Here is a 27,654-nt window from a genome sequence, read left to right on the forward strand (position 1 = left end):
AGTTAAAATTGTTAGACATAGGAAAATATAAGACTTTTTTCTCTTTGTAAGACCATTTTTCTCTTTGTGTGTTAAAGGTTGCAGACCCCTGAACTAGGCCATTTAAAAATAATCCTCATTTTTATTTCTTGGCAGAGAAGGCTTGACATATTTTTTTTTAGCACAACCAAAATCTTGCTGTTACTTGACACATTAATTTTCTATGAAGTTTATATTTAAAAAAGTAAATGAATTGATTTTAGGCACATTTATTGCTTGGATCCTTGGTGTTTGGTAGCACATTTGTTCATTGCATCAATGTCTTTAGTTTTGTGATAACTTAAGATCATTGTCATACAGCATGACCTAATTTTCCAAGCTTTAGCTGTTGGACAGATGGTCTCACATTTCCTTCAAAAATCTAATTATAAATGCTGCAAGCTGTGACTTTAAAACAAGTCCAGATCATTGCCCTTCCACCACTGTGCTTTGTTAACTGCTTCTCCAAACCTCAGACTTTCCTGTGTTCTGTTTGGAAAAACAAGACTTCCTAATGTGATCCTTTCATTAAGTCTACCTGAAATGTTCCTGGCGTAAACGTGGACATGCTCAGTGGAGTCTGAAGAGTCTAACATGTGGCTTTTGAGATTTTTTTAATCCCTCTCAGCAACCCATGGCTGATGTTGAGGTCAGTTTTCCAGAACAGTCACTTCTGGGAAGATTGGCAACAGCTTTGAGTGTTTTCCACTGGAGAATAATCTGTTTTACTGTCGAAACCTCCTTTATTAAGATATGGTTTGGCAACCCTCCTCAGACTGAGTTGCATTAACAGTTGCTTATTTAGATGCCTGATTTCTTTTTGGCTCACTGTTGCACAACAGATGAACGCTCCAGGTTCGGACCGAGGAGCCTTCAAGATGACAGGTTTAAATGTCTGGGTCTTTCTGTCAGTGGAATGGTGATGGATCATTAGATAGGTGTAGCATCTACAGCAATGCAGACTTTGTGCAGGTAGATCTCAAGGAAGTTCCTAATCAAGTAAATCTACCCTTCTGAATAAATGGATATAGGATCCTTTGCTCAGTGGCTGAGGTCTCCCTTAGAAAAATCATGCAAAGCTCAGCCATCCATAGAGACACTTTTCCTCCACATCAAGAGAAGCCAGTCAAAGTATCTGGTTATCTAACAAGAATCCCTCCATAGAGAGACGTTACAAGCACCACAACCAGGAGGAGGCGGAGGACAAAAAATAAAATAAAAAATCAGGTTTCGAAACTTTTACTCTTTAGTGAATGGGATGAGTGATGGCTATCCTCCCCGAGTGATAAACAGTGTCAGATCATAATTGAGCGATAACAAATGTTTGAATTGTTCTTACAATTTCTTCCAAAGTTCTGCTTTCAAATGTTTTGATCCTAAACTAAACTAGGTTGAAGATTTCCACCTCAACCATATGGATGCAGGAATGAAGAACTTATTTTTGTTCACCTTCTCTCTTTGCTGTGGTTTTTTAAATTAATAATTAAAGTAAGAGTTTTGAAAGTAAAGTATTTTGCTGTTTGACTATGTTTGATTTTAGTCAATTTGATTGCCTGTCTTGACCCTGGAAGACCGATGGCATCAAATTTGGCCACTTTAACAAAATATATATATTTATTATACATTTTTTTACTGCTTTTTTTTTTTTTTTTCCAGGGGTGCATTGTTAATTGCTGCTACCCAAACATAAACAAAACCAAAAATAAAACAAAAAAACATTCAAATTAACTTCAGAGGCGCAGAATAAAATTGTTCTTGGCTTTTCCAGGGTTATAAAATTGGAAAATGCATGTTACATGTAAAACACCCAAACATATAATGATCTAATGTCAACTTTGTGTATGGCCACAATGAAAATGCTAAAGGGGCTTTTGTGGCCTAAAACTATTGATAATCAACCAGAAGATCATTGTTGTAAAAGGCTTTTAATGATCCTTTTTTTTTCCAGAACTCCCTTGCAGAAGTGATGTGTAAACTGCAGTCTTGCACTCCTCATTATGTGGAGTGCGTGCGCCCCAATCCCAGCGGTCAGTCAGACAACTTTGACAGCTTCCACGTGTCGACACAACTGCAGTACATCGGTGTGCTGGACATGGTGCGCATGATCCGTTATGGATACCCCGTCCGCCTGTCCTTTACAGCCTTCCTCAGCAGGTCAGTGCCAAGCTTGTGTAACAAAGAGTGGAGCAACTGCTGAAACTTATCCTCCGATGGCCACTGTGCTGTATGTGTCCCCATTCACTCTCTTCTTCTCCAAGTGCATGTTCTTAAAAGGTACGCTTTTAAACATGATGGATTGCTCTACTTTTTCCCTTTTTGTCTGTCACGTCTCGCAGATGCATTACGCTCCCAGCAGGTCACGGCGGTCTCTGGCCTGTTTGGTATGGCAGGTCCAGCAGGTCAAAGTAATCTGAAAGTTTGACAGCACGTGGTTGCTCTTGCACATTCACGCACAGACAGACATGCTTAAAAGTCACAAAAAGCCTTTTATTCGAGGTGCAGGTTGACTTTGAATGTCTCTTTGGCTGTTGTGAGAAACCATGAATGCTGCCATCACATTTCCCAAGTCAGTCTGACATGCAAGGTTAGGCTCCATGGAAGGTTGCTGTGCCCACACTTAAAGTTTGAACTAGATTCTGCTTATCAGTTGCTTTTTTTAAGACTTTTACAACTATGTGGTCCTCCCTTTCTGGCAAACAGGTAGATCCCATAGAGCACAGTTTATTTCCCTGCCTTTTTTGTGTGGCGGGTTTTAGTTTTAGTGTCGGGGAGTTGGAGGATTCAAAGACAGGACGACCAAAAACACGCCTGTGGAAAAAAACCTGACAGAACCTAATTGCAATCCAAATGAATAATAAAAAAAATGACTGGAGTTTATTATCATTAAAGCCGTTTCTGTTTCTTGCAGAGTGGAATTGTGACAAAGGGCAAAACAGAAAATTGGAAAAAAAACTGAACCTTAATTAACAAGCAAGAGATTTAGATGAAACTGTACCAATTTCCCAGAAGAATCTATTTTTTTCTTTGCCATTTTCTATATGCATTTCTTTGTCAGGGTTTTTTTTTTTTTTTTTTAATGCGGGTTACTTTTTGCAGTCTCGCTGTTTCTCCAATTGTTTTTAGTGCAATTTTTCTTACTGAACATTTTGTTCTGCGACCTGATTGGCTGTTGACCCAGGTCAATAAATCTCCTTGCTGTGTTTCCTGTACCGCATGCACGCAGTTTGCCAAATTGATGTAAATCTTCAGCTTGTGTTTCTACAAAGGTTTGGGAGTTTAAGCAAAAGAGTAAAGTGCGAAACTGTTCATGTCTGTCAGAGAAAAGTATATATAATGTGTAGTTAGGGATTTTACAACCTTGATAAATCTCTAATAATGTAAAAAATAGAGGTGACGGCTTCGCATATTTTACCTATCTACCTGCCTTATTATAAAAATGTAACTACCGTGATAAACAAGAGACCACTTTACCAGTTTTTTGTGTTTTTCTTTCGCATATTTTTGACATAGTGAGGTCATTTCCTTTTTGTACAAATTGGTTGTGTACAGCAAAGCAACAATTACACATCTGCTTCCTGTTTCACTGCTGCAGTTATTTTCCCGCCTGTTTTGTCTTATAACACACGTTCGAGTACACATTCAGGACAGTTTTGCTTTTGTTTTTAAAATGACCCGATCTCTCTACTGAATTATTGGGTTTGTAATAACAGGTCGCAATAGACAAGCGACCTGTTCAGGGTGCATCTCACTTTTGCCCAACAGTGGCTCGGTTGGCTCCAGACACCCCGTGAACACAAAAGGGACTGAGCGAGTTGTCAACATGTATGATAGAATCTGTTAAGAGTTACCTCAGTTTTATGTCTGTGCAACATTTTCAGACAATGTGATTGGGAAATAGCACTTTACAAACAGAATTTAACTGAGCAGAGACAAAACCTTTATTCAAATGTGTGAGGTATGAATCGATGACAGGAGAGTTGATGCAATACAAAAGACAGCCTTGGTTATGGCATTTCTGCAAAACAAAAGTGACGCTTATTGCCTCAAACTGGTAGTTTGTGTGCCTCCATGTCTTATTTCGAATGTGCTGGCAACATAAAAAATATTTTTGGGAATCTGAGCTCACTTGGAAAAACATCCCAACTATAGTTATGTCAGTCTTTTCAGGAATTGGAGGTGCAGGACTCAAAATGCACAAGACCAGGCTTGGTAGAAGAAACTTAAAAAAAAAATGTAAAAATAAAAAGACACTTCATAAACCAGCTTAAACATGACCAACCACAAAAAGGTGACAAAGCAGATGACCTTACAGTGAAGAAACGGAACACCAGACACTTAAAATACACTGAGAGCCGTTAACAGAAAGGCCGTGCAAGATAAACCTACACCTGGTGTGACTGACAGGGGGACAAGTCAAAGCTGAACATGATCAAAACCAAGAAACATAACGGATAAACCAAGAACCCCAGTCCTCACTGTCTTCATATAATTCCGTGTTTGAACTTTACAAGGACATCCATAAACTCTACAGAAAAATAAACATGTTTTTAAAAATGGAAAAAAACACAATCTAGAAAGCAGATGATTTCTAGTTTTTGTTTGTCTTCTGCTTCCTCCTTCATCCTATTGTTTTGTTTTCCTTTAAATCTTTATTTTTCTGCAAACCATGAATGATTCCACAATTTTTTCTGTTATTCTTTTATTCCGTCGCTCATCGGAAACCTGCCATCGACCAACAAATCAGCCATTAACTTTGATGTTGCTGTATATCTTGAAACCCAACCCGAGCCTACATGGATGCACGCATAGCGAAAGCCCAGCGCCCCTCTCCACTAAGTCATAGCAGCCACCTGCAGCGAATTACATTAGTGTCCCGGTAACCAGAGTGATTTATGAGGAAATCTATTTTACCGTTGGTTTTATTTGTCTTTTATGAAACGAAATGTGTTTTGTGACCAAGTTTCTTTTCCGCTAGTGTGTAAGGTCAAATACAGTGAATCCCTCCGTAAAGATTTGTCCCAGCTGTTCTTGTAGATATATTTAAATAAAAAGGGGAATAAAATCAGTCTATATATGGAGCAAGTCACCAGTGGAGTTCCCATAATGTGTTATATATGACTTTTTCCAAATGGATCCTCATTATTTTCCATTGATTGACATTTCAGAGTTATTAACTAACTCACAGGAGGATATGTGTAGCTCGGGATAACTATGATTTAACAGCGATAATGAGCTGATCAGAGATTGGCTTTAAACAGCATTGCAGTTATCACATTTGTTTAATCATTGCAGCCCACGACCTTCTGGTCACAGCAACTGCGTTAGCAGAGCGCGACTCTCCATTTAAACTCGTATCAGTGGCGCTGTTTCACTTCCTCGACTCCAAACAAAGTCCCTGGGGTCCTGTAAAAGCAGGGACCATCGACAGTTTTCATATCCTCGTAGGAAAGGTCACGGGTTTACAGAGTTCCTTTGTGTTTTATGGGCGCAGAGGGAGAGCGCGAGCTGTCTGCCGCGCTGGTGCTGCCATACAAAGAGGGTGAGAGCGCGGTCAGACAGACCCCACTTCAGCAAATCAAACACATCCTATGTTCACGTGAACTCACTTACTCGCTGCTGATAGCACAAGTGGTTTATGTTTCCAGCCATCTGCCTGTTTTGTGTGCCTCATCACATGCATGACATCAGAAAGACATGCACTGGCAACATGCAAAATGGATTTTATTGGGAAATTCTTAGTTTTATCAATTAGGAATAGTTTATTTTTCTCATATTATCATATTTAGACTACAAATAGTTTACTGGAAACGAAGCAAAATAATTTATTGTTTGTATAATATATATATATATATATATATATATATATATATATATATATATATATATATATATATATATATATATATATATATACACATTGAGACACTAAAAGAAAACCTTTTAGACTTTCGGGAATATTACTAAAGCGGGTGATGCATTCAAAAATAAATCAGAGTAAATGTTCTTGATTGAACCTAAATTTCTTGTTTATACACTTAACAGCAAATTGACTGAACCGGGTTTTTCAATAAACCGTTTTCCAACAAACATTGGTAGTGAATGTAAACCCTAAAAAAGATGTGAATAATAAAAGTCCATGACAGCAGAATTTCATTAAACTGTTCAAGCTACAAGCAGCGCAAATGTTTCATGAGGCTTGCCATCATGGCTTAAAGGGAAATAAGCCAGAATGAATAAAATTACTAGCACATATTTCTATGATGGTAAGCCCAAGTGTCCTCTAGGTAAAGTATTTTTTATGCACTCTGTATCTTGCAAGCGCAGAATCTTAGTTTTAATCATTTATTTGTAAAACAGTTATAAATTTATAGCCTTAATAATTATGTGTTTCATGTGCATTCATCACTTTTACTTTGTCTCAATTTTGCACAATGACATTTATGTCTTGATAGGTTGTAGTTAAAGGACCCAACACAGAAGACAGAAAGAAGAAAAAAAAAACACGATGAGAAACTTACATGGAACAACTAAAACCTGGATTGTTATTAGCTGATTGAAGGCAGGACTAAGCAGAAAACATGTATGTAAATAAAGGCAGGTATAAACAATTTCAACATTGCAGAGTAGAGCAATAAAGAGGCTGGAGGTGCTTTCACACAGAGCAGTTCTTTGTTGGGGTGCTTTCTGCCTGAAAACAAGTCTCAGTTCCTTACAAGTGAATCTGGGCTCAATTCAGCAGCGGTGTGAATGCAGGCAGACTTCCCAGCATACCAGAGGACAATGAACCAAACAGAACAAGAGTGTCCCCACACTACGGCCGTATCCAATTGATTCCCTATGGCCGTATCTAAATTGCACTATATATTGTATTCATTTTTGTAACGATGCCCAAATCTCCAATTTTAAAAATCCAGTGCGCAACAAATTTCCCAGAAGTCTCTGTGAAAAACCAATGTGCATCGATGCTCACTACATTGGCGAATATGGACCGCAATGCATTATGTTTGAACAATTTTTGTGGAAAAAAATGTGTTTAAATGCACTTTTTTAGTAAATAACCAACATTTTCATCATCAGTAGACAGTGGATTCATAAAGAGAATTCGGGAATAGCCAGTGTCTTCAAATTCGAACATTACTACCACTCGATGACATCATCAATAGTTGACTATTATCTATGTTAGCACGTAGCTACCAGTGCTCGAAAAATAAATAACATAATTCACGCCCAAGTGAAGAAAGAGGTTTCTCAACCTACTGACAGTCACCAAAGCTTCTCCTTAAAAAAATAAAAAATAAAAAAAACTTTTCGGATGCCCCTAAAACTGGACCAATAGGGAGGAGCCAGAGGAATAGGGAAGCAACTCGGATTTGGCCAACGTGTTTGTCCCAACACTATGCTTTGTTTGGCTAGTGTGATCTCTCCAGTCCATAAGGAAAATGGTGCCATGGCTATCTCAGGGGTGATTGAGAAACCATTGACTGTAAGTGAGAACTGGACTGAGTGACTTCTCCCCCTTTGTGGGTTTCAATGTAAAACAGAACTGCAAAAGATTTTGTGCTGTCCAAAACAAACCATATAGGGAAATATTGGATCTTTATCCAATTACTTTAATTAGGGATTCAGGCTACACTGTCTACAAATGTTTGTGGTGGCATGACTGATCAATGGGTTTGGTTTGATCCTATGTTTAAGTCATACTGAGATCTGAAGGGTTATTTCTACTTTAACTTTGTTGCCTCATTAGGCATTTGTCTAAAAAGTCTATGGCAACAGAGTCTAAGATGCTCCTTTTCTCGTTTCTTAGTTGTTTTGAAGCTACTCTGCGACTAACCACAGGTCAATCATAGCAACTGCTGCCTAGCACAACAGCAGTGGTGGCAGATGCTGTTTGGATGCTGCAGCATGCGACCCCGCTGACCTCTGAACTCATTGTTTTCAGAAGAGGACATAGCTGCATCCTCTCCAAATTTTCTGAAAGTCAGCACATTTATTCTTTGCACCTGTAACAGCTTTTTTCTCTTTCTGGATCTTCTCAGATATAAAGATCTCGCCGTCCCGACTTTGGGAGATAAAAAAAAGCTGTCGGCCGAGGATAGATGTCGGTGTGTTCTGCAGCAGTCAAAGCTCCAAGGATGGCAGGTGTGTTTGTGTCCATACATCCTCCTGTAACAAAAGGTTGTTTTTTTTAAACCAAATGTCTTAATCCTCACTCTGTGTTGGAGTGATCCTATGGAATCTTGGCAGCTTCTTCCAGCTGTCCAGCCTCATCATAATTCTGCTCACATACTCAGCACGGACTCCTCCACCCCCTCCCCGTCCTGTCTGCTAGACTGCTGTTGTGTCTGACTGCGTGACCTGTAGGGTCAGGCAAGCATGCACCCTCCCCAACAATGCCCTGCAGACACGCCTCATTCCGCCCCATTTTAAACACAATAGATGCTGCATGGAGTTCGTGGTGCAGTGAGTTATGTGCTGCAGAAAAATGTTCCCTTCAAGGTTTGACTCACCTTTAGTATCATGACTTGTGCAGCCACACCCAAAATCACTTGAGTAAATACATGTCTAACATGCAAATACATGTTCTGCCCACTAACACACCCTACTTGCTGCTGGTTTGGTGATTTATATCAGCGGTCCCCAACCTTTTTCAGTCCACGGACCGCTTTTCGATATTTGCAAGAAATTAAAGTGGGTGTCTAATTTTTTATTTTTTTATTTGCCTCTAGTTTCCTTTAACTTTCGAGGGTAAAGATTATCTTCCTTCTCTGTAAAATAACTGCTTTTACTTTATTTGTACACCAGATTTTGCGTAGGAACCATTAAAATGTGATCTAGATTGTCTCCTAACTCATAACTGTGGAAGCTAAATAAATGAAGTGCCAATTTCAGCCTCAATCACTGATTTAAACACTGCATGGTCTGAGTGATTAAACAGATGATCTACCACAAATAGAACAGTCGTGGCTGAAAACGCACAGGGTGTCAGTTCTAGAGGATGTCAAGGCAACCGTATCACTATGCAACTATCATACTCTCTTTAACATAAACTATTGCCCCCTTGATCGTCCAGCTCCTAACAATTTCACTCCTTTTGAGACACGGTGCTCTTGCTACAGAAACATGTCAATAGTGTCAACATATTGACTGACAATGGATACATGTGTCATTGCTAATCTTGTTTTGTTGCTTTTTTGTAGATTGGCACCAGCAAAGTGTTTCTGAGATATTGGCAGGCAGACCAGCTCAATGACCGCTGCTACCAGTTTCATAAAAAGATCATCACCTGTCAGAAGGGTAATGGGCACATTGACAAACCAACAACTGGCACCAACTTGTATGCTTTGCCCCTCATCTTTACCTTTGATGTTTTTTGCTTTTATCCTCGTCCAACGTGTCAGTGATCCGAGGCTGGCTGGCCAGACAGCTAGTTCGTCGCAAGCTCTCACTACACCACAAAGAGGACTGCAGCGTGCAGCGCTTCCTGCAGGGAGCAGAAGACATGGGCCTGCAAACTTATGACCAGCTTGTCATCCAAAATGCCGCAGACATTGCACGAGAGAGCGACCGTCTGCGCAGCCAAGGCAGAAGCACGGTTAGCATAGGTGGCAGCAGTCCACCACTCGGTGAGAGGCCGGAACCGGTGGGCAAGGAGGAGGATCAGCCAGTCAGGAGGTAGACCACACAGTAACCCACACATTTAGGCCGCTTCAGCTGCACCTCAACACAAAAATAGGCTTTCACCGTTGTGTTTGTTTCACTCTCGTTTTTTTTGTAATTTCTAATTAGATTTTCTCAGTTTTTCTTGTAAACATCATCTAATTTTGCACTTCATTTAACTAAAAGTAGATCTTTGAAAAAAAGATTTGTGAAGTACTCAATTTACTATTTTTATATGTTTTATGGAATCAAGGAGAGATTTTCGAGTGAAAACAGGAGACCATTTTTGTCTTATAAATTTGGTTTATTGTTTACTTTTTTGCTTTATCTCCACTTCCCATTACTGTTTAAAGGGGCCTAAATCAAACAAAAAAAAGTGTATTATACTGTTAATTCCTCACGAAAAACAACCCCGCCAGGCTAACACACACACCCACTTTCTCCACGGAGCAAGCGCTTGGGAGAACACCTGCATTTCAAATACACGATATGCACATCCATCTCTGAAAAAGTTTGGAAGTTGTTTGCATTGGTTGACGTCATGCCCGGCACCCACAAGGAGCGAAAGCCGGTGCCTAAGAGATCAAGTGGTCTTACTTCTGGGTAGGAAAAGAGCTTGCGAAAATAACTAATTTCAATAATAATATAAGATATTAACATATATATATATACATACATATGGATATAGTTTCTTCTGAAAGGCTGAAGAAAAGCATGATACAGGCCCTTTAAACATTGCCATCAGCAGGACCATAGCAATTAGGGCGTAGGTCGTAGCCGTGGAAACTAGATACCAAAAGAAAGATTTGTAAAGACTTTTTGCAATTTTCCATAATTTTGACAGGAAGGTTAACTTATTCCAAATACTTATTCCTAAGCGTTCCTAAAAAATGCACAAAAAATAGTTATTCACAGCATAATGTCACAGTGCATAAAGGTACAGGATAGTAAAATGTATTTGCATGTATATTTCCACCTTTAGTGAACTAATGTCTCTTGTGGTTTGGAAAGATGCCCTTCTTGATCATTTTTTCCACATGCTCAATTACCCCCCCCTGCAATTACTGGAGTAACAGATGGCTAACCCAGATTAGGCAAGGAAATATCAAACTGGATATTATCCAATTTCATTGAGGAGATTATATCTAAAGCATTATCTCTTTGGTAGTTTCAGTATTATTGCTAAAATATGCATATGTTTTAATGATTATCGTCTATTAAGTAGTAGTAACTTTTGCAAAAAAAAATGTTACCTCCTTTTTAAACACAGAACATTTGTTTTGTTTTTTTATGTATCTATTATTTTAGGATGGTGGAGAAGAGCGGAAAGGTCAACGAGGGCCACGCTAACACGGGATGTCGACTTATTCGCCACTTCCGCTCCAGCTCTGGGCCAACCCCCCTCGCCATGGACAACATGGTTCATTTCACAGCCAGTCCACCCATCAAACCTGCCTTGCAGCAAGTAGTGACCCAAAGCAGCGATGATGGAGCAGGCAGCATCAATCTCTCCTCTCCTCGAAAGCAGCCTCCTCCCAAGCCCAAGAGGGACCCCAACACCCGTTTGAGCGCCTCTTATGAAGCAGTCAGTGCTGGGTTGACATTGGCTGCCAAGGAAAGCTCAACCCCTGAGGGGTATGCCTCACCATCTGGAAGTCCTCCTAAATCCCAGCTATCTCCCACTGACCCAGCAGGTGTGGTGCATCCTATTTAGCATGTACACCCAGTTTTGCTTAGATGCAGAATTATTTTCCTCTGTGAATAACTATTTTTTGTGATGTCCTCAGCTTCAAAGCCCCGCCCTCATAGTGATGACTACACAACAATGCGAAAAGTACCACCACCCAAACCAAAGCGCAGCCCTAACACAAAACTGACTGGCTCGTACGAGGAGATTAACGCTGTAGCATCCCAACTCCACCAGCTGCGCCCTGCTGATGTAAAGCTGGCCCTGCTTTCTCGTGGTGGGGGATTTGGAGGCTTGATGCAGAGAGCTGCCTCTCTGGATGCTCCTCAAGGAGTGGCTTTGAGCCTGTACAAGAACCATGACGAGGAGGACATTTACATAGAAATGATGGGATCTCAGCCGCGGGCTCGTAGTCTCCAGGAGCCCCCTGACAGCCCAGACATGGCAGACTCGGAGGCTGTATACGAAGAGATGAAGTACCTTCCTGCTGAAGAAAATGGAACTGCTGCAGTTACCAAAGCAGCCAGGCTTGAGGCTTTAACTTTGGGTTTGGTGGGACTGGGAACATCTCCTCAGAGAACGGAGACCAAACGAACAGTGGTTGGGGGGACTTCTTTAGGGGACGTAGCTCAGAACACATCTAATGCTGGAACTTCCAAAAGTCAATCTGGGAAAGAGGGCAACTGTGAAATTCCTGCTCCTTTCCCCAACTTGCTTCCTCACCGCCCACCTCTCTTGGTGTTTCCACCTTCTCCGGTCACCTGTTCTCCTGCCTCAGATGAGTCTCCGCTCACCCCATTAGAGGTCAAAAAGCTGCCAGTATTTGAGACAAGCTTGAACTATGCCACTGGCCCAGATAGCCCCCTGTCCCCACAGTTTATCCGGCAGAGAGCTGACTCCTCTCCAAGCCTCACAGTCCTTATGCCAGAAAAGAAGTCTACACCTCCACTCACTCCTCCACCACAACCTCCTCCTCCAAGTGCCCTTCCTCCTCCCTACAGACCTCCTTCCCACTTTCCCTTCCCACCTGAAGCCAGCTTCCTTGCACAGAATCGAGCGGCATCGATCCCCAGCTGCTCAGATTCCCCCAAAACATCCTCACAAAGGCCATGTGGGGAGCCCCTGGGGAAGCCACCACCCTATTCTCCCGTGAAGGCGTCTCGACCTGAGCCAAGAAGAGCCCACTCCTGTTCCTCCTCCCCCCTTCTATTTAACCCAGCCAATGGGAGACCCCTGACTAGCCCCTTGGATGAACTCAACACTCTTTTCAGCTCTGGACGCAGCCTACTGAGAAAATCCACATCTGGACGCAAATCCAGAGACGGAGGTCTGTTTGGTAAAACTCTTATTCATAACAAAACAGTCACTCCTAGTTGTAAAACACACCCAGCTTTCTTTGTGTTTATTAAAAGTATATTTTAGTTTTCTCCAAATTAAGTTAATTGACTACTTTCTGTAGAGATAATCTGAATAGATGAAGGCAAATATAACATTTGTTGGTGTATTTTTGGCTATAAATAGACATAAAACCTCGCCATTGCTTTTTGTGTCTTGTATTTTCATGTAGAACAGCTGCACACAAGTGTATATGTGTGCAAATACTTAAGCAAAAGAGAGAATCCATTTTGCTGTAGCTCCAGACAACTGTGGGGTTTAATGGTCCATTTCTTTTGTTTTTTTGTCAAATAAATAGAAGACAATCTTAAGAAAAACAGGTTTATGACATACATCTGTCGGTATGTGAATGAGATTCACTATTACACACATGAACTAAATGAAGTTTGAGCAGTAGGCAGAAGCTTTTGTTGACCTAACCTGCGACAGTCTTCAAAGTGGAGAACTTTGGCATCTGTGCCTTCTGTGCAGCATGTTGACCAATAGCTTCACATGTGCACCTATTTTTCCAAAGCACTGTCAGTAAGTTCATGTTTGTTTACTGTAAGCTGCAGTTCAGTGAACTTCATGCAGTGCAGAGTACATGTGGCACATGCAAAAGCTGACCTTTGGGTTAGGCTGGAAGGGGGGGCAGTCACAGACCATCAGTAGGATGGGTGTTATTTCAGTCTAATTATTACAACAGTAAATGTTTTATTTCTGTAACTGTGTGGTGAAAGTCAGGTATATCCAAAAGAAAATAGAAAGTGGTATTCCACTCACTTTAAGTCTGTTTAGTCAATGTGAATTACTGCTGGCCTGGTTAATAATACATGAGGAGAGGAACAATAAGGATTAGACATCAAATATTCAACAGTTCACTCATGTTCTATTGAGGGGAGTATGACTGCTCGGCAGTAGTGAACAGGACAACCTGAGCAACTATTTAAGAGACAGCTAAGAATCATTTTAATCCAACCAAAGTATTTGCTGGAGTCAAATCTGACATCCATCCAGAATGATTTGTGTCACGGTTAGAGTATTGAGTCATGAATCTATAACTGTAAGTTCAGGACGCATGAGTCTAAAGGCCTTATAAGAGGCGGTATGCAAGCAAGTGCGTGTGCTTACGCATTTGCCTCACGAAACATCTTGCACTTGACTCTTGGTCAGCACCTGAACCTGTGCAGGAAAAGCGCTGGCATCATGGAAACAGTGTGTGTGACAGGAGGACCAGGCACCAGGGTATTTTGAGCAGGGAAACCAAGGCGGTCCCTTTAGATCTGAGCTTAGAAGGATGCCAATGGGCTTAACAGGACTAACCACTTCCGCTGCCTCTCGACAGTCAAAATGAATGAATGTGATACCTGATGCCGGAGGAGGGGCTAAGGGTTACAGTTGCTATGCCAGACATCTCTGTTCGGAGCAGCTGACCGTCTCATCCCCTCTGGCCGCCAACCTTTGCTCACTGTTGGGGAATGAGCTAGCCACAGGAATGCCAGGGAAAGAGGGCAAGTGAATGTGGCAAGCTTCTGCAAATCATTGTCATAAGATATATCATGCGTCAGGAGCTGCATGCCAAAAAAACATTTTGAACTGGGGTTCATGTCCCCTGTTGCAAAGTCTAAACTGACCCCGTTTCAGTGCCACGCTGTATGTAGATGCCCCAGTGCACAAACCTGTCCTGTGGGACCTACAGTGTAGTAGAATTAGCTGAGCTTTTTTAGGCATCTTGTGACCATGTGGGGGAACAGGAGGCATGCATTCCCAGTGTGGGACAGCAGCTGATGAATTCCCATTTACAATGCCACGGGCGTATGTAAGCACAGTCACCTACTCAGGCAGTTTGTGACAGCATGTGAGCTCTGAGGAGCTGCAGGGGAGCAGCCATGTAAAGTATATCCAACTCAGCTGACTCTAAAATGCACGGTGAAGTTGTAGATGTAGATTGAAAAGGAACATAAATGTAAGAAAAGCATTTTTGCAAGAATGCTCCCTGTTGTCTTTTTGTCTCTTTATTGAAAATGGCCCTTCTACACATGCTGTGTTTGGCATCACCCATAGTATGTTTTGCTCTGCTCATACTGCTTCCAGGTTTCAACTCCAATATCAATCTGCCAGGAAGAGAAGAATGTGGCTCTGCACCCACCTCCCCATCTTTGCTGCAGGACAAGAATGCCAACAACCACTCTCTCCACTCCCCAAGCCCCATCACCATAGAAAATGGCAATCAGATCTCAAACGGTAATAACCCACCACTCCACAATTTACTAGTGGTTTCAATTTGTCTTGATTTTTAATTGGAATAACCTTTGTAAATCAGTTAATTCATTGGCGAGTTTCACTAAAAAGCTTGTTTAAAAAGCAGAAGTAACTGGAGCTGAGTCCAGTTCACCAAATAGTTTTACTCAGTTGAATATAAAACATCCCAACAGTACAGGATAAATATACAAAACGGCGTGCTGGTTTTAATGTCCATTCTGTGGCTAGATTTGTAAAACATCAAGCAAATTTAGTGAAGGGAAGTTCATTCAATTCAGTATTTTATTTCTAATTTGATCCCAAAACTTCACACAAACTATTAGGGAAGCTGTACAACTCTGCTGAGGCCTCTTCATCCACAAACTGGCACTCCGGTCTGGGAGAAGAACACACAGACACCATGAATGGTTAAGTGAAGTTTATATCAGCAATGGAAAACAGTTTCTGTAACAGAGAGCAATGTCTCCTTTCTCTACAAAATAATTTGTGTGTCAGACACCTTAACGCAATTCATCATAAAGCATAAAAATCAATTGTTTTCAAGAATTGACTTTGTCATAAACACTCACTCTATTGACTGAGAAGGCTGACTTTAATAGAAACATGGAATATGTCTGAATTCCCACACTACTCCCAAACTACGACAAAAACATCTACAGTAGTGTGGGGCTATCTGGTGTCCTCGTGGTTTCTAAAGTGTTTGTGCTGTTGGGTTTCCAGGGTCACTGGAGGATGAGAGTCACAGCAAGTCAAACTCCAGCACTTCTCTGCACCGACACATGGACAGCCACCACACTCAGGTGACCCCCAAACACACACACACACACACACACACACACACAGTCTATTTTTCTACTAAAGACATAGCGGAAAAGTCAGATGACGTAATTTGACATTGACTCTGCTTCATGGACACATGGATACACTCACTATCACAAACATTTACAGCACAGTTTCAATGTGTAAGGGCTGCATTGTGTGCACTGTGTGTGAGGTTGTTGACAAAGTGTGTTAGGAAAGTGGCTTGGTTGGAACAGCATGTATCACCCGTGACATTTGAGCTCTCTGGGACTCTCTGGACAGGTATATCGTTACAGGATTTAATTTACTGTCCGTCACGCTTGCACCCAAGCAGACACACACTTATATGTTTGACTTTGCACAAGCACGCGCACACACACACACACACACACACACACACAATTGTAAAAATATCTGATTAGGTTTCAATAAGTATAAAATGTATTGAGTTCTTTATGTGCTTTTATTGCATGAAAGCTTCAAAAGGTCCACCGTTGATCAATAATCAGCTTGTATTTTGAGTAAATCTTTGAAAAATCTGTCTGTAATAGATTTAATAACAAATAAATAATTTAAGTGATCTTCTGAAAATATCTATGTTCATTCAGTATCCACAAAGAGGTTATGAACCAAGAATATGCAATTTAAGAAATATCCGGCCACCGAGTCTGAATTGTCATAATGCAAGTAATTCCCAGCTAACAACTCCTTAAATACGAGTTCAGCATTTAGATGTTCTGGTTAAATGGTGGCTTTACGACTAACACAAGTCCAAAGCCTGTGTGAGTTCTCAATAATGTTTTATCCCAGTGTAAAAGATCAAACCTTAGATATTTAGCTCACTTATCCAGAGCAGAGCTGTGTTTAACCTTTTAACACAGGAGATGTCTCCGCTGATCCCTAAATAAAACGGTCTTTGATGTATTTTTTGACTGTTTACGCAATCAGTGTGAATCAGCTGATTCCGAAGTGGAGAAAAGCGGCTTGTCATATTGGTTTTGCACCGATTTGCAACACGTTAATAGATGTCGCAAATGTACACCTAATGTAAGCGACGTAAGCAAGGCTGCTTTCCCCCGCTTCAGAATGCAATGGAATTACGTTCAAGATCTACTCCAATGAATATCATGTTTTTGGTGTTTTTACATGTTCTAGTGGCATTTTTCTGATTATGGATGACATATATAAAGAAAATTAAGATCAAAATTGCATTTCCGAGTAATTCTTTATTCAAATCATTGTGAATCAGGAGCAGACAAAAAAAATACCATTTCAAAATGAGCTTAGTCGTGATGAAGAAAATAAACTGGGGCTCCCTGCTTACACCTCCAGCAATGGGGAGGGGAAGGGGTGGGGTTACTTTGCACCAATGGTCCCGCCCCCACACTTGGAAGTGAATTTGTTCTGCAGAAACAAAATGACAGATTTTTTTATTGTGGCTAAAAACAGAATGATCACAATTTAAAAAAACCTGGGAACACTTTGAAAATAGACTTTAAAGATAATCGGAGAGGTTCTTTCAATGCATAAACAGTTGAAGAGTCAACAGTGGAGCTAAAGCGCCGATGTTAAAGGGTTAAGTGTTGACATGTAGTGCCTTTTTTTACATCATAACAAATTCCGTGGTTCTGTTTCCATGTTAAAGTAATGATGGGCTGAATTCTAAGAATACCTGCTGCTGCCATTATATAGTTTGTAAATTAAGCTTGCATTTTTTTATCATCTTTTCTTGTGGTGAAGGAAAAAAACAAAACATGTCGGATTGGAATAAATGTGACCATTGATGTTTTCTGCATAATTATACCCAAAAACTGGGTAAAACTATTTCAAACTTTCATTAACTTAAATGTTTTCATTATCTAGAAAGAGACTTTTATAAAGTTGTGTAGCCTGTGAATGTCTTTTTTCTAGTGCAGGACGCTCTGTCCTGGGATTAAAGGAAGTTTCATCACAAGAAAACGACCTGAGATTAATCACAGCCTGGATTATTGAGTAATTGTCAGTGTGAGCGGACATGATGCAAAAGGAAGAGCAGAGTGTACCTCTTTCAGAGGAGCTCAGGCCTCACCTTTTAGAAGACAGCAGCTTTAGGGATGAGAAAGAACGCCATGTTCCCACTTTTCAATCCTTCAGGTTAAAGGTTTATCTCTCCATTCAGAGCTGAACTGAATCGAGTGTGTGAAGAAAAATACTGATGTCCTTGTCCATCACAATCTCTCAAGACATCTAAACTACATTTTTAGTTGATAAGGAATAGTTTTTTTTCTAATGATTTCTAATTAGAGTTCTATTTTACTCTCTCTTACCTTCGTTTTTCAGAGGGGGCATCTCAACTTTTCTCCATTTGGTGCAGGGGCCGCCCTCTAAAACAATGAGGGGGTCCGGGGGGGGCTCATTGGAAGCCCTTTCCACATGTAGAGATTTGGTGAGTGTCAGTCATGCCTTAGGCGCCCTCCAGCCTTTCATAAAACAGCAGTGCTTTTCATCAATCCAATCACGACCATCAGATTTTGAAACATCCAAAAACTCCTGTTTAGTATTTAAAAATGTTCAATTAAATGTAAGCGGAAATTGAAAAAGAAAAGGGCATCCACTTTCAACTTTTTAGGTTTTACACGTCAACAAATAAGATTACCTGGAAAAAAAAGCCTCACAACAGCACACAACGCATTACACCGTGTCATTGTTTCTTTAACCAAAAAAGGACTCTAAAACATTAAAAATACACTCGCAATTAGATTTACTGTCTCCATGAGAATTGGGAGGATAAGGAGCAGCCAGCTGCTTTTAATTAGTTACACTTAAATAACAGATCATCAGCAAACATGAGTACCTTTAAAAAGAAAAATGCTGATATTTTGGTGCATTTGGGGATCTGGAGCTTTCAGGTTTGGTTTCAGCTTTTTGAAGATTTTATTTTTTTATTTACAATTTTCTAATCTAACAACAAGAAATAAAGGAAACCTGCAACTAAAAGCTCCACACCCTAAAAGTTAACTTTTGGAGGTTAATAAATGGCAAACCAAAAAAAAGACTAAACAGGAAATGGATGCTCCTTTTTTTTCCACATGACTTCTTTTCTATATAAACAGTTTCTGCTTGATTTACTTAAAACATTAAGTGTTTTTAGAGCTCAGATCACTGAAAGAATTTTTGAGAAGCACTGCTTTTTAAGAACATCATCTGTTCACTCGCTATTTTATGCCTGAGTTTATTTTAAAGAGTCATTGATCGTTCTGGCCATCTTATTTTTCTTTAATTTTATACAGAAAACTGCAGCTTTCAGAAGGGGAATAAAAACATTTTATTGTAGCCTTGGTTACAATTTTGTTGGTAAAATGCATTAAACAATCAATGGGAAATATTATTTGCCTTTAACAGGATTGGAAATAAAGCTGTAGTTTTTTACACTTTTTCATCCCTTGTTCCTTTTTGTGCCTTTGTGTACGTTTGTTTTTTACATTTTGGTTGGTGATCATTTTGGCTGTGTCACAGCATGTGGCCTGAAACTTTATAAGTGTATTATTGTTGATTTATTATAGCATTTTAAACACCATTCTTCAGTACTTTGATATGTATTCCCTGGTGTTTCATTCTGAATCCAATAAAGACATTTTGATATATTTAGAAGAAAATGTTTTTTTTTACATGTTCCAAATAAAAGGATGGATCTTTTGCAGTAACAAAACCCTTTTATCACAAAAACTAACAATGAAAGGTTAGATTAAGGAGGATATAATTCAGTTGTGCTACTTCTGTTTGATGCATCCAACTTTTTAACTATCCAACTAATTGTTTAATTTCATTTTATTTATTTTGGTAATCAATAATCACATTTTGAAATTAAAATCTCAGTATATAAATGAAATTAGTTCACAATTAAATGTTTAAACATTTGAAAAATAATATTTCTTTCTTTATTTTCATAAAAGGTAAAACTCTTGAATTATTTTGACCATTGGCTTAATTTCTTTTAGTCAAAAATACTTTTGATTTTTTTAAATGAAAGTTTAAACATTTATGTCAGTTGTGCAAACGAATAAAATGACATAAAAAGATGAAAAAAGGAATATAATACACAAGGTAGCTTCTGATTAAAAAAAAAATAAAAGGAGAGGAACAAATTGTGTTTTATTAACCCTTACTGTCTTTACAAATCAGGGGGGAAAAGCATCAAAAACAGTATTTAGTGAATATCAAAACAGAAAAAACACATGTGCAATAATCAGGGACAAGTGTTAGAAAGTGTATAACTATAACTAAAGAAGCAAAATTATTTATACCATCTACATTTTCCAAATTCCTTTATATTTCTATAGAGGTTTTTTTTCTAATGTAGTTTTGAAGTTGGTGCTTAAATGTTTCCAAAGAGATCTTCCTTTAACTTGTTGCTCAGGTTTTATTTCTATGTAGGCTTAATATAACTTAATATTTCGTTTTCTTTTTAAATTGATTGGCTAACTTTTGTTTTTTATAATTATTGTGTCTGTTTTTACCCTCCTTCCATGATTTTTAATTATAACTATGAAAGTCAGATTCTCAAATTGTGATGCTTAAAACTTAAGCAAAATGTGTTTCTCTTTAGTATGAACATCTCCAGAGACAGCATTAACTGAAAAATGATAATAGCTAAATTTAAAAACATGTGCTAGGTTAAATTATGGGTCAAACGTTAAATAAAATACGGTACTTTCAGCCTGTACAAGTCATCTTTTGAAGGTTTCTGCTTAGACCTGGTTTCTGTTGGTTGTTCTCATTTTAAAAATTCCGCAGACGTCCTGCAGATTGGCTCTCACCATTTTTGTTTTCATTTTGATCTACTTTACTGGCATGGGTTTATTTATAACAATTAAAGGGGATTAGGTTTGTGACCCAGAATGGAATGACTTTTTTTTTTAGCCACATTCCAGACAGTGGAATGGGATGAAAGAATTGAAGATGGGGAGTTGAAGGGGTTAAATGGTTGAGAGATGAATGGACTGGTCTTTCATTTTTGTTTTTTTGTATTTTACTGCAGCAGTCTAGACTAATTACACAAAGGGTTCATGGACTGTTGAATGACCGATTGGTAGAAAGATTAATAGTTCTGTTCATCCCTTCCCCCTTAAACGTTTGCCTCCGGAGCTCATGCTTTCTTTAGGAATTATGGGGGGATATTTCCTGTCATCCTCCAAAGAGCGGGCAGGCAAGAATGTGCTGTTACAAGATAAACGTATCCATCAAAGGGCTTTACTGAGAAAATGTTTGCACTTATTTATCGCTTTTATCTTTTTTCCCATTGTGCTTCTATGGCTCATGTTCTACCCAGTGCCTCCTGCCCTCCACCTTCTGGACAAAAGACTTCCAGAAATTCATTTGGTTGAGCATAAATGTCAACAAAAAAAGTCAAAACAATGAAGAGATATCATCATACAATCTCTGTTGATTTAAAAACATTCGTCATCTATGTGTGACACAAAGACATTCAGCATTTTGAGTACTCTACTAGTGAAAATGAGGATAAAAACTGCTGAACATTCATTAAATCAGTTACTGACCGACTTTGTTTTGAGACTGGAGGCTTTGAAAGAGTCTCAAAGTATTTTCCTTTATGTTTTTACATACCTATTTAATTTTAACGCTTGACCATGATTTTAGCCCCACTGTTTCCTGTGGGCATCTTTTGTGCCAGGGCTTGCCAGCATGGTCGGCGATTGTTGCTGCAGTTGTTGCCCTTGCTGGGGCAGCTGGAGTTCAACAGTGCAATCTCAGTTGTGAAGTGGAGCCCATTGCTGTCCTGGTCAGGGTGGGCACTGGGGCGATGTTCCTATGGCTGAAATGGCTCCTGGTATGAAGAGATTCCCAATTGGCTGCTTCCTCACAGCAGAGCCTAGCCTTAAGTTTTGCTTAGAAGTTACTTCTATAAGTATTCATTTTGTGTGTGGGGTCATGGGATGTATGTGTTAACGGAGGGGAGGGAGGAGGGTAAAGGGTGGGTTTTTAGCCGTACTTTCTGTGTATGCAAAGCACTTCAAGCTGTTCAATGCATGAGACGCACTTTTTATAAATAAAGTTTGATTTGATTTCATTTGATCAAATCATGTTGGATCCCATAAAAGTTTCACAGATTTCCCATTTCCATCAAATTTCTTGAAAAATGAATGAAATGTTAGTTCTTGCTTCATTGAGAAAAGAGTATAGTCTTTTTCTGAGTGGCTTCCAAGAAAATCCACAAGTATGGTTTTAGGGGTCAATGTTTTCTATTCTGTGGCTGCTTCATTTAAAAGCAGCTCTCTGTAGTTCCTTGACAGTTGATGGTCTTTCATTGTGATGCTTTAAAGACGACTCTGCAAAAGTTGTCCACCACGAAAGCCATAAAATAGGAATTCCAGGAAGGGTTATTGGTGAGATCTGTATCTACTGCTGACTGTTTCCAGTGTGTGCGCTGCAAAAGGACACGGTGTTCCTTCTTGTCTACTGTTCCGGTAGCTTGTGTTCCCGGCTGGTGCCAATGCAGAGAATAGCCTGGCAGGGAGGTGTGAATTATGGATTATTTGCTGAACATGAATCTATAAATGTGGACTCTTAAATACTTGCTTTCTTAGAAACTTTAATGCAATCTAATGCAGTGTTTCTCCCACGATTTCTATTGGAAGTTTTTGAAATTTTTAGGTTTCTTGAGATTAAAAGCACACAGAATTTTGCTTTTTATTGACATCATAAAGGATGTTAAATCATTAGTGCTTCGTTGTGAATGAGTGATCAACATATCACTGCTATAAAAGTCATTGCAAAAACTATTTAGAAGTTATTAAATGATACATATATACATTTCTACCCTTCAAATATTGTAATCCCAATTTTTAAAGGTGTTCTACAGATGCTGCCAATATAAAGAAAAAAAAGCAGGAAAGAGACTACTCATAAAGAAAAAATGTGCAATTTTGGAAATGAAATGGGCAAAAATGCAGAGACAATAACTCCTTTTTTGAAAGAGGGGCTACATATGAGTATTTAAGTTTGAAAATCAAAAAATGTAAGGAAAAAAACCCAAAAAGTCATTTCTTTTGTAAATCTTGGAACCTAAAGGTGACAAAAAAAACTATTACGCATGGATGAGGGTAAAAAAACTCAAGACCAAGAGAAGTTAGACAAATATGAAAATGTTTAAAAATAGAAAATACAATTGAGAGGGGTTGTAGGCACAGTTTAAAAATGTTGAAAAGTGAGCAAACATATGGATTTAGACAATATTTTCTAAAGTAGCTTTTTAATTTAGATCTTTTGTGTTAACTGGAGGATTTTTTTCAAAACAATGGGAGGATTTTTTTTTTCTTGTTTGGCACTTTTTTCTCTTTTTCCATTAAAACACACAAACTGCAGGCCATATAATAAAAATTAGAAAAAAGTGACGCAAATCCCACGCATTGCTGTTTTTGTGTATGTTAGTTTTGGTTTTTTTGCTGTTGTTTTTTTAGATGAAAGATGTGTTAAAAAATGAAATAAAAAGTTTATTTTTTTAAAACATTCCAAACATTTTTCCCTCATGTTTTATAGCTTTTTTGGTGTTTGGGAGCGCGTAAAATACTTTAAAATTTGCCCTGAAAAACATTTTTATGCAGTTCATACTGTTATTAATGAATATCAGAATTTTTTCAAAAACAAAAACTGCATGACACCTGTTCTTGATGCTTACTCTCTAAAGTATGCAGTTGAATCTATGAACTAGTGGTCACTGAAAAGCCATGTAGAGGCATTTTAAAGCCAGAGGGACCACTTTTAATCAGATCAGTATCACAATGTGAACATGGATAAAGGCAGCAACAGTCTGGTGTTACCTGTTGATAACAAATAAAAAAGAGAGCAAGAGAAGTCCTTTTATAATCTAATTCATTCTTCCCCTTTTTTTAATCCTGGTCTACATCTTTAACGTTCAACCCTTATGAGATATTCCAGTCTGGTGAAAGATTAAGAAATGCAGCTGGATTGATTTGGCTGACTCAGAGATGAGGGATAAAGTTGTTCTGTACAGTAATTGTGTGTCAGAGTGTGCGGTCCTCTACAAGAAAGGAAAGGAAGAATTTGATCTGTTCAGTTGTGAAGTGTGAGAATATCAAAACCTATTTTTCCACTAAAGAAAAATACCTAAAAAACTATGAGTGCTTTAAAAGTTGTTTATAAATTGTATTTGGTCTCTCTAAATCAGTGGTCCTATTGTCAGACAATGCAACAATGTAGGTTGTGTATTTCTTTGCGGTTCTGTACCAACTACCCCACAGACCAATACCAGTTCACAGCTCAGAGGTTGGGAGCTGCCGGTACTCCTCTTTATTTCTTCAGTCATGTCATGTTTTTTTCAGCAAACCCTAAAGAAAAAGGCAATAATCTCGTTCGTTTCTGCAGCAGGTGTTCCAGAGGCTACGTCTGTCCAACGGAGATGAGAGTGCCGCCCTGAGGGAGCTTCTGAACTGGCGGCGAGCGCAGTGTGAGGGGCGGACTGACTGGAGGCGTCGGGCATCTCAGTCCCCACCTCTGCCCCCCACACTACTCTGGACCAACAGGAAGGCCTCTCCGTGACCGAGGTCGTGTTTTACCATCCCGCCTATGGCCGACGGCGCTCCCCCGTCCCTTCGTCCTCAGCCAAACTTGCACTTGCTCTTAATGGGTTACTTTTTTTGTTTATTTTATGTTTTATTTAAATTTGGGACAGTGACTTCAGCTCTAATGGACAATGCTGCAGCTTCAAGCCCAAAAGAATCAACCTCTCGTCTTTGCACTTGACTGTGGAGGTTACCCCAACAGAAATGACAGAAACCCAGCGTGTCATTTTGATATGACAGTGTGGCATTTAATTACTTTTAAATCAAGCCAACAGAATCATACACGATCACTCTTCTGTCCATTCACAGGGCAGAAATGCGCCCTTACTCCCACAGTCTGTCAACATACAGGTGTATTATGTGCTCATATCATGTTTACAGATCAGGTTTTTTCTATGTTGGCGTTTACATGATTTAGAATCTAATTAAATGCCAAATGGGGATGAGGATTGTGTGAAAAAAAAATGTAACAACTCCCTCCCACAATGAGTGTTGTGTTTGGATCAAGTACTGTATTAACAAAAGAGACAAATGGAAGTTAAGAATCCCACCCAAGTATTTATTTCATCCCCTGTGTGGTAAAGGTGAAGATCTTTGAGTTTAAGAGCAACACAGCTGCATTCTGTATGGCTGATGATGAATGAATATCCTTTTCTTCTCTATGTCATGATGCCCTGCTGAATTATCCTCTTAAGATGCGGTGCTGAAAATACCTGACGTGCTGCCCTGTGATGTCTCCACGAGCTTAAGCGTGTGCACAGGATTGTCAGACACCTGATGTTTACAACCAACGCCTTGAAAAACCTTCAGGTTCTTACAGTCAGGCTCGGAAAGGGGATCACCTAACAACTCATGTTTGGGCCCTAAGTGCCGTCCTGGCAGAGAGGGAACAGGGGTCAAGGTGACCTCGCCATCATATCAAGGTGCATTTCCTCTGGTGTTTTCACCAGCCTTTGAGGAACAAGTCCCTGTGGCCAATGTACAAACCAATGTACTCATCTTTAAGAAAACGTCAAAATATAATGCTGAGAAATCAGAGCATGGACAGGGCGGTGTGAAGTTCTTGAGGTAAACTCTGTGCCAAAGTGAAAAAACAGATTCAGACATAGCGTTTGATGCAGAAGGGTCTGGGACAAAAAAACACCAAATTATAGAATTTACCACAAATTAGTGGTGATTCTATGAGCACCCAAGCAGTTCACACGTCAGTAGAAAGACAATCTACTTGTCCAAAATAGAAACCTCATTGTCATTTGTCAATAGCTGGTCAAGTTTGTGTGTTTGTTGTCGTTCAGGAGATTTCACACAGTCGGACTTGAACACTGTACTGATCCTTCCACTGTGGTCTCTTCCTTCCCTCTTTTACCACACCAAACTGAACTTCTGATAGATTCCCTTGGTGGAGGAAACCCATTGTAGTTTGTTTCCAATGTTGACCACAATGTAAATAGTGACCGATGTTAAAGTCTGCATTTATTATCGAAGAAAAGCACAGAAAATTGAAAATAGCAAAAGGAAGAGTTGAGATAATGCTGTCTATAAGGGTAAAACTGAATTTTAAGAATGTTTTGGGTTTGATGCAATGACTAAGTAACAAAAAAGATGTTTATTTTAAAATGTGAACATGTTGGTTTTTATTTTTAGAGTGACATGTGTGTGAAATTCTTACTCTATTTAATATTATGTGTTAATTTTTGTCTCAATTTTCATTTCCTCTGATGCAAGCCAGGTGTTTCCAATGTGCCCGGCTCTTTTATTGCACAACATTTATGTGTTGTTGACCTCAGCAATGGACTAGTAGTGTCTTTGCAAACCAATCTGGGAGGATTTGGCTTCTATTGTTGGAACAGAAAATATCAATAACCCCAAATGATTCCTCATTTCCCCAATCTATCTGATTGATCAAACCTTACAAATTAGCAGCCCTGTTGCAAGATCAATATAAGCTGTTGTCTGCATGTGAAGATGCGCAAAAAAAGAAATAACCAGTGATGTTCATATCAGAGATGTTGCACTTGCTGAGCAGCATTTTTGAAGGACTTGATGCAAGCTTTAATTTCAAAACATATGTGCATTGCTAAAATCGTTTTGTAGCGTATCTTTGAGTCATGCTTTTGTATCCAACACTACATAATGTGAATCATGTCTTCAGAAGATATATATGCACTTCATTTTTCAAAAAGATGAATATCAACAAAGCAACAGTTCTGCAATCCGTGTCTTGTGTACATAGAGCACTGCCTTGGTTCTGTAACTGAGAATCAACTCTGTTTTTTGAAGGATTTTAGCCTAAAGGTATGGTTTCAGTATTTGTACTGAAGCTAAAAAAGAGGAACCCTTTTCAAACTCATTCGACACAGCAGTTGTGTTTTCTGCACAGCCACACTCAGAAGTAAAATGTTGGATTTGTAAACAGCATTTATTCATTAGTCTAAAAATAACCTGACCAAGATCCCATAGCTGGGAAATGTTACTTTTTGTTTGTTTGTAATGGACTTTGTTGCAAACATTAAAAAAAACTATTGACCACAGCCAAGTAAAGCTGCTTTTAGACATCAGTTTAAAAATTACTGTAGCCAACTACTATTAGTCAGTTTTGCTTTAACCCTTAAACACCGGAGATGTCACCAACGACACCTAAACAACACACTTTGGCATACCGTAACTCTTTGATCGTTCATGTCATCAACGTGAATAAGCCGATTCTGGCGCCACTTATTTCCTCCCACTGTCCAAAAACATGCTTCATAGGTTAACTGGTTACTCTAATTTGTCCTTAGGTGTGAATGTCAGAGTGCATGGGTGTGTGATTGTGGCCCTGCGACATACTGGCCACCTGTCCTGGATGTCCCTTCCTTTGCCCACGAGTGGCCAGGATAGGCTCCAGCAACCCTGTGACCCTGAAAGTGACAAAGCGGAATATGAATGAATGAATGAATAAATGCATGTGTAAGCACCTCACTACTTTAAAGAGTGGCATAGTCTACTTGTCTCCGCTTTGGAATCTGCTGGAATTATGTTAATTGCATAAATGGTTGAGGAGATACGGTAGCAGAAAGAATGTCAACACTGGAGCTAAAGCTCCGGGGTAAAAGGGTTAAGCTACCTGCACTCTTTGCAGTGACAAAGCTACACTTTTCCATGTTACATTTAAGTAGCAAATCCTATAAAGTACACAATATGACAAAACAGAAATCACATTTGAGTTTACTGTACAGTTGTCCCTCGTTTATTGCAGGGGTTACATTCTAAAGATAACTAGATAAAATCTGC

At 39.3% G+C, this 27,654-nt stretch overlaps 1 protein-coding gene across 8 annotated transcripts in view; it reads left to right on the forward strand.

The window, feature by feature from the left end:
- Positions 1-26,583, forward strand: part of myo16 (myosin XVI) — a 115,499-nt gene extending 88,916 nt beyond the window's left edge. For 5 of the 8 annotated variants that reach the window (XM_078939450.1, XM_078939451.1, XM_078939447.1 and 2 more), the window contains exons 27-35: positions 1,967-2,172; positions 8,058-8,160; positions 9,219-9,315; positions 9,420-9,693; positions 10,987-11,372; positions 11,466-12,692; positions 14,834-14,983; positions 15,722-15,801; positions 24,185-26,583. In XM_078939450.1, the coding sequence (XP_078795576.1) occupies positions 1,967-2,172; positions 8,058-8,160; positions 9,219-9,315; positions 9,420-9,693; positions 10,987-11,372; positions 11,466-12,692; positions 14,834-14,983; positions 15,722-15,801; positions 24,185-24,358 (2,697 nt within the window). In that variant the 3' untranslated portion in view covers positions 24,359-26,583. Of the gene's footprint in view, positions 1-1,966; positions 2,173-8,057; positions 8,161-9,218; positions 9,316-9,419; positions 9,694-10,986; positions 11,373-11,465; positions 12,693-14,833; positions 14,984-15,721; positions 15,802-18,121; positions 18,228-24,184 lie in introns of all 8 variants that reach the window. The other 3 variants (XR_013652661.1, XR_013652662.1, XM_078939448.1) reach the window with 3 other exon arrangements.
- The last annotated feature ends 1,071 nt before the right edge of the window (positions 26,584-27,654 follow it).

This window comes from Oryzias latipes, chromosome 21, assembly GCF_053564925.1.
Source record: "Oryzias latipes strain Hd-rR chromosome 21, Olatipes_Hd-rR_3.1".
Lineage (NCBI taxonomy): Eukaryota > Metazoa > Chordata > Actinopteri > Beloniformes > Adrianichthyidae > Oryzias > Oryzias latipes.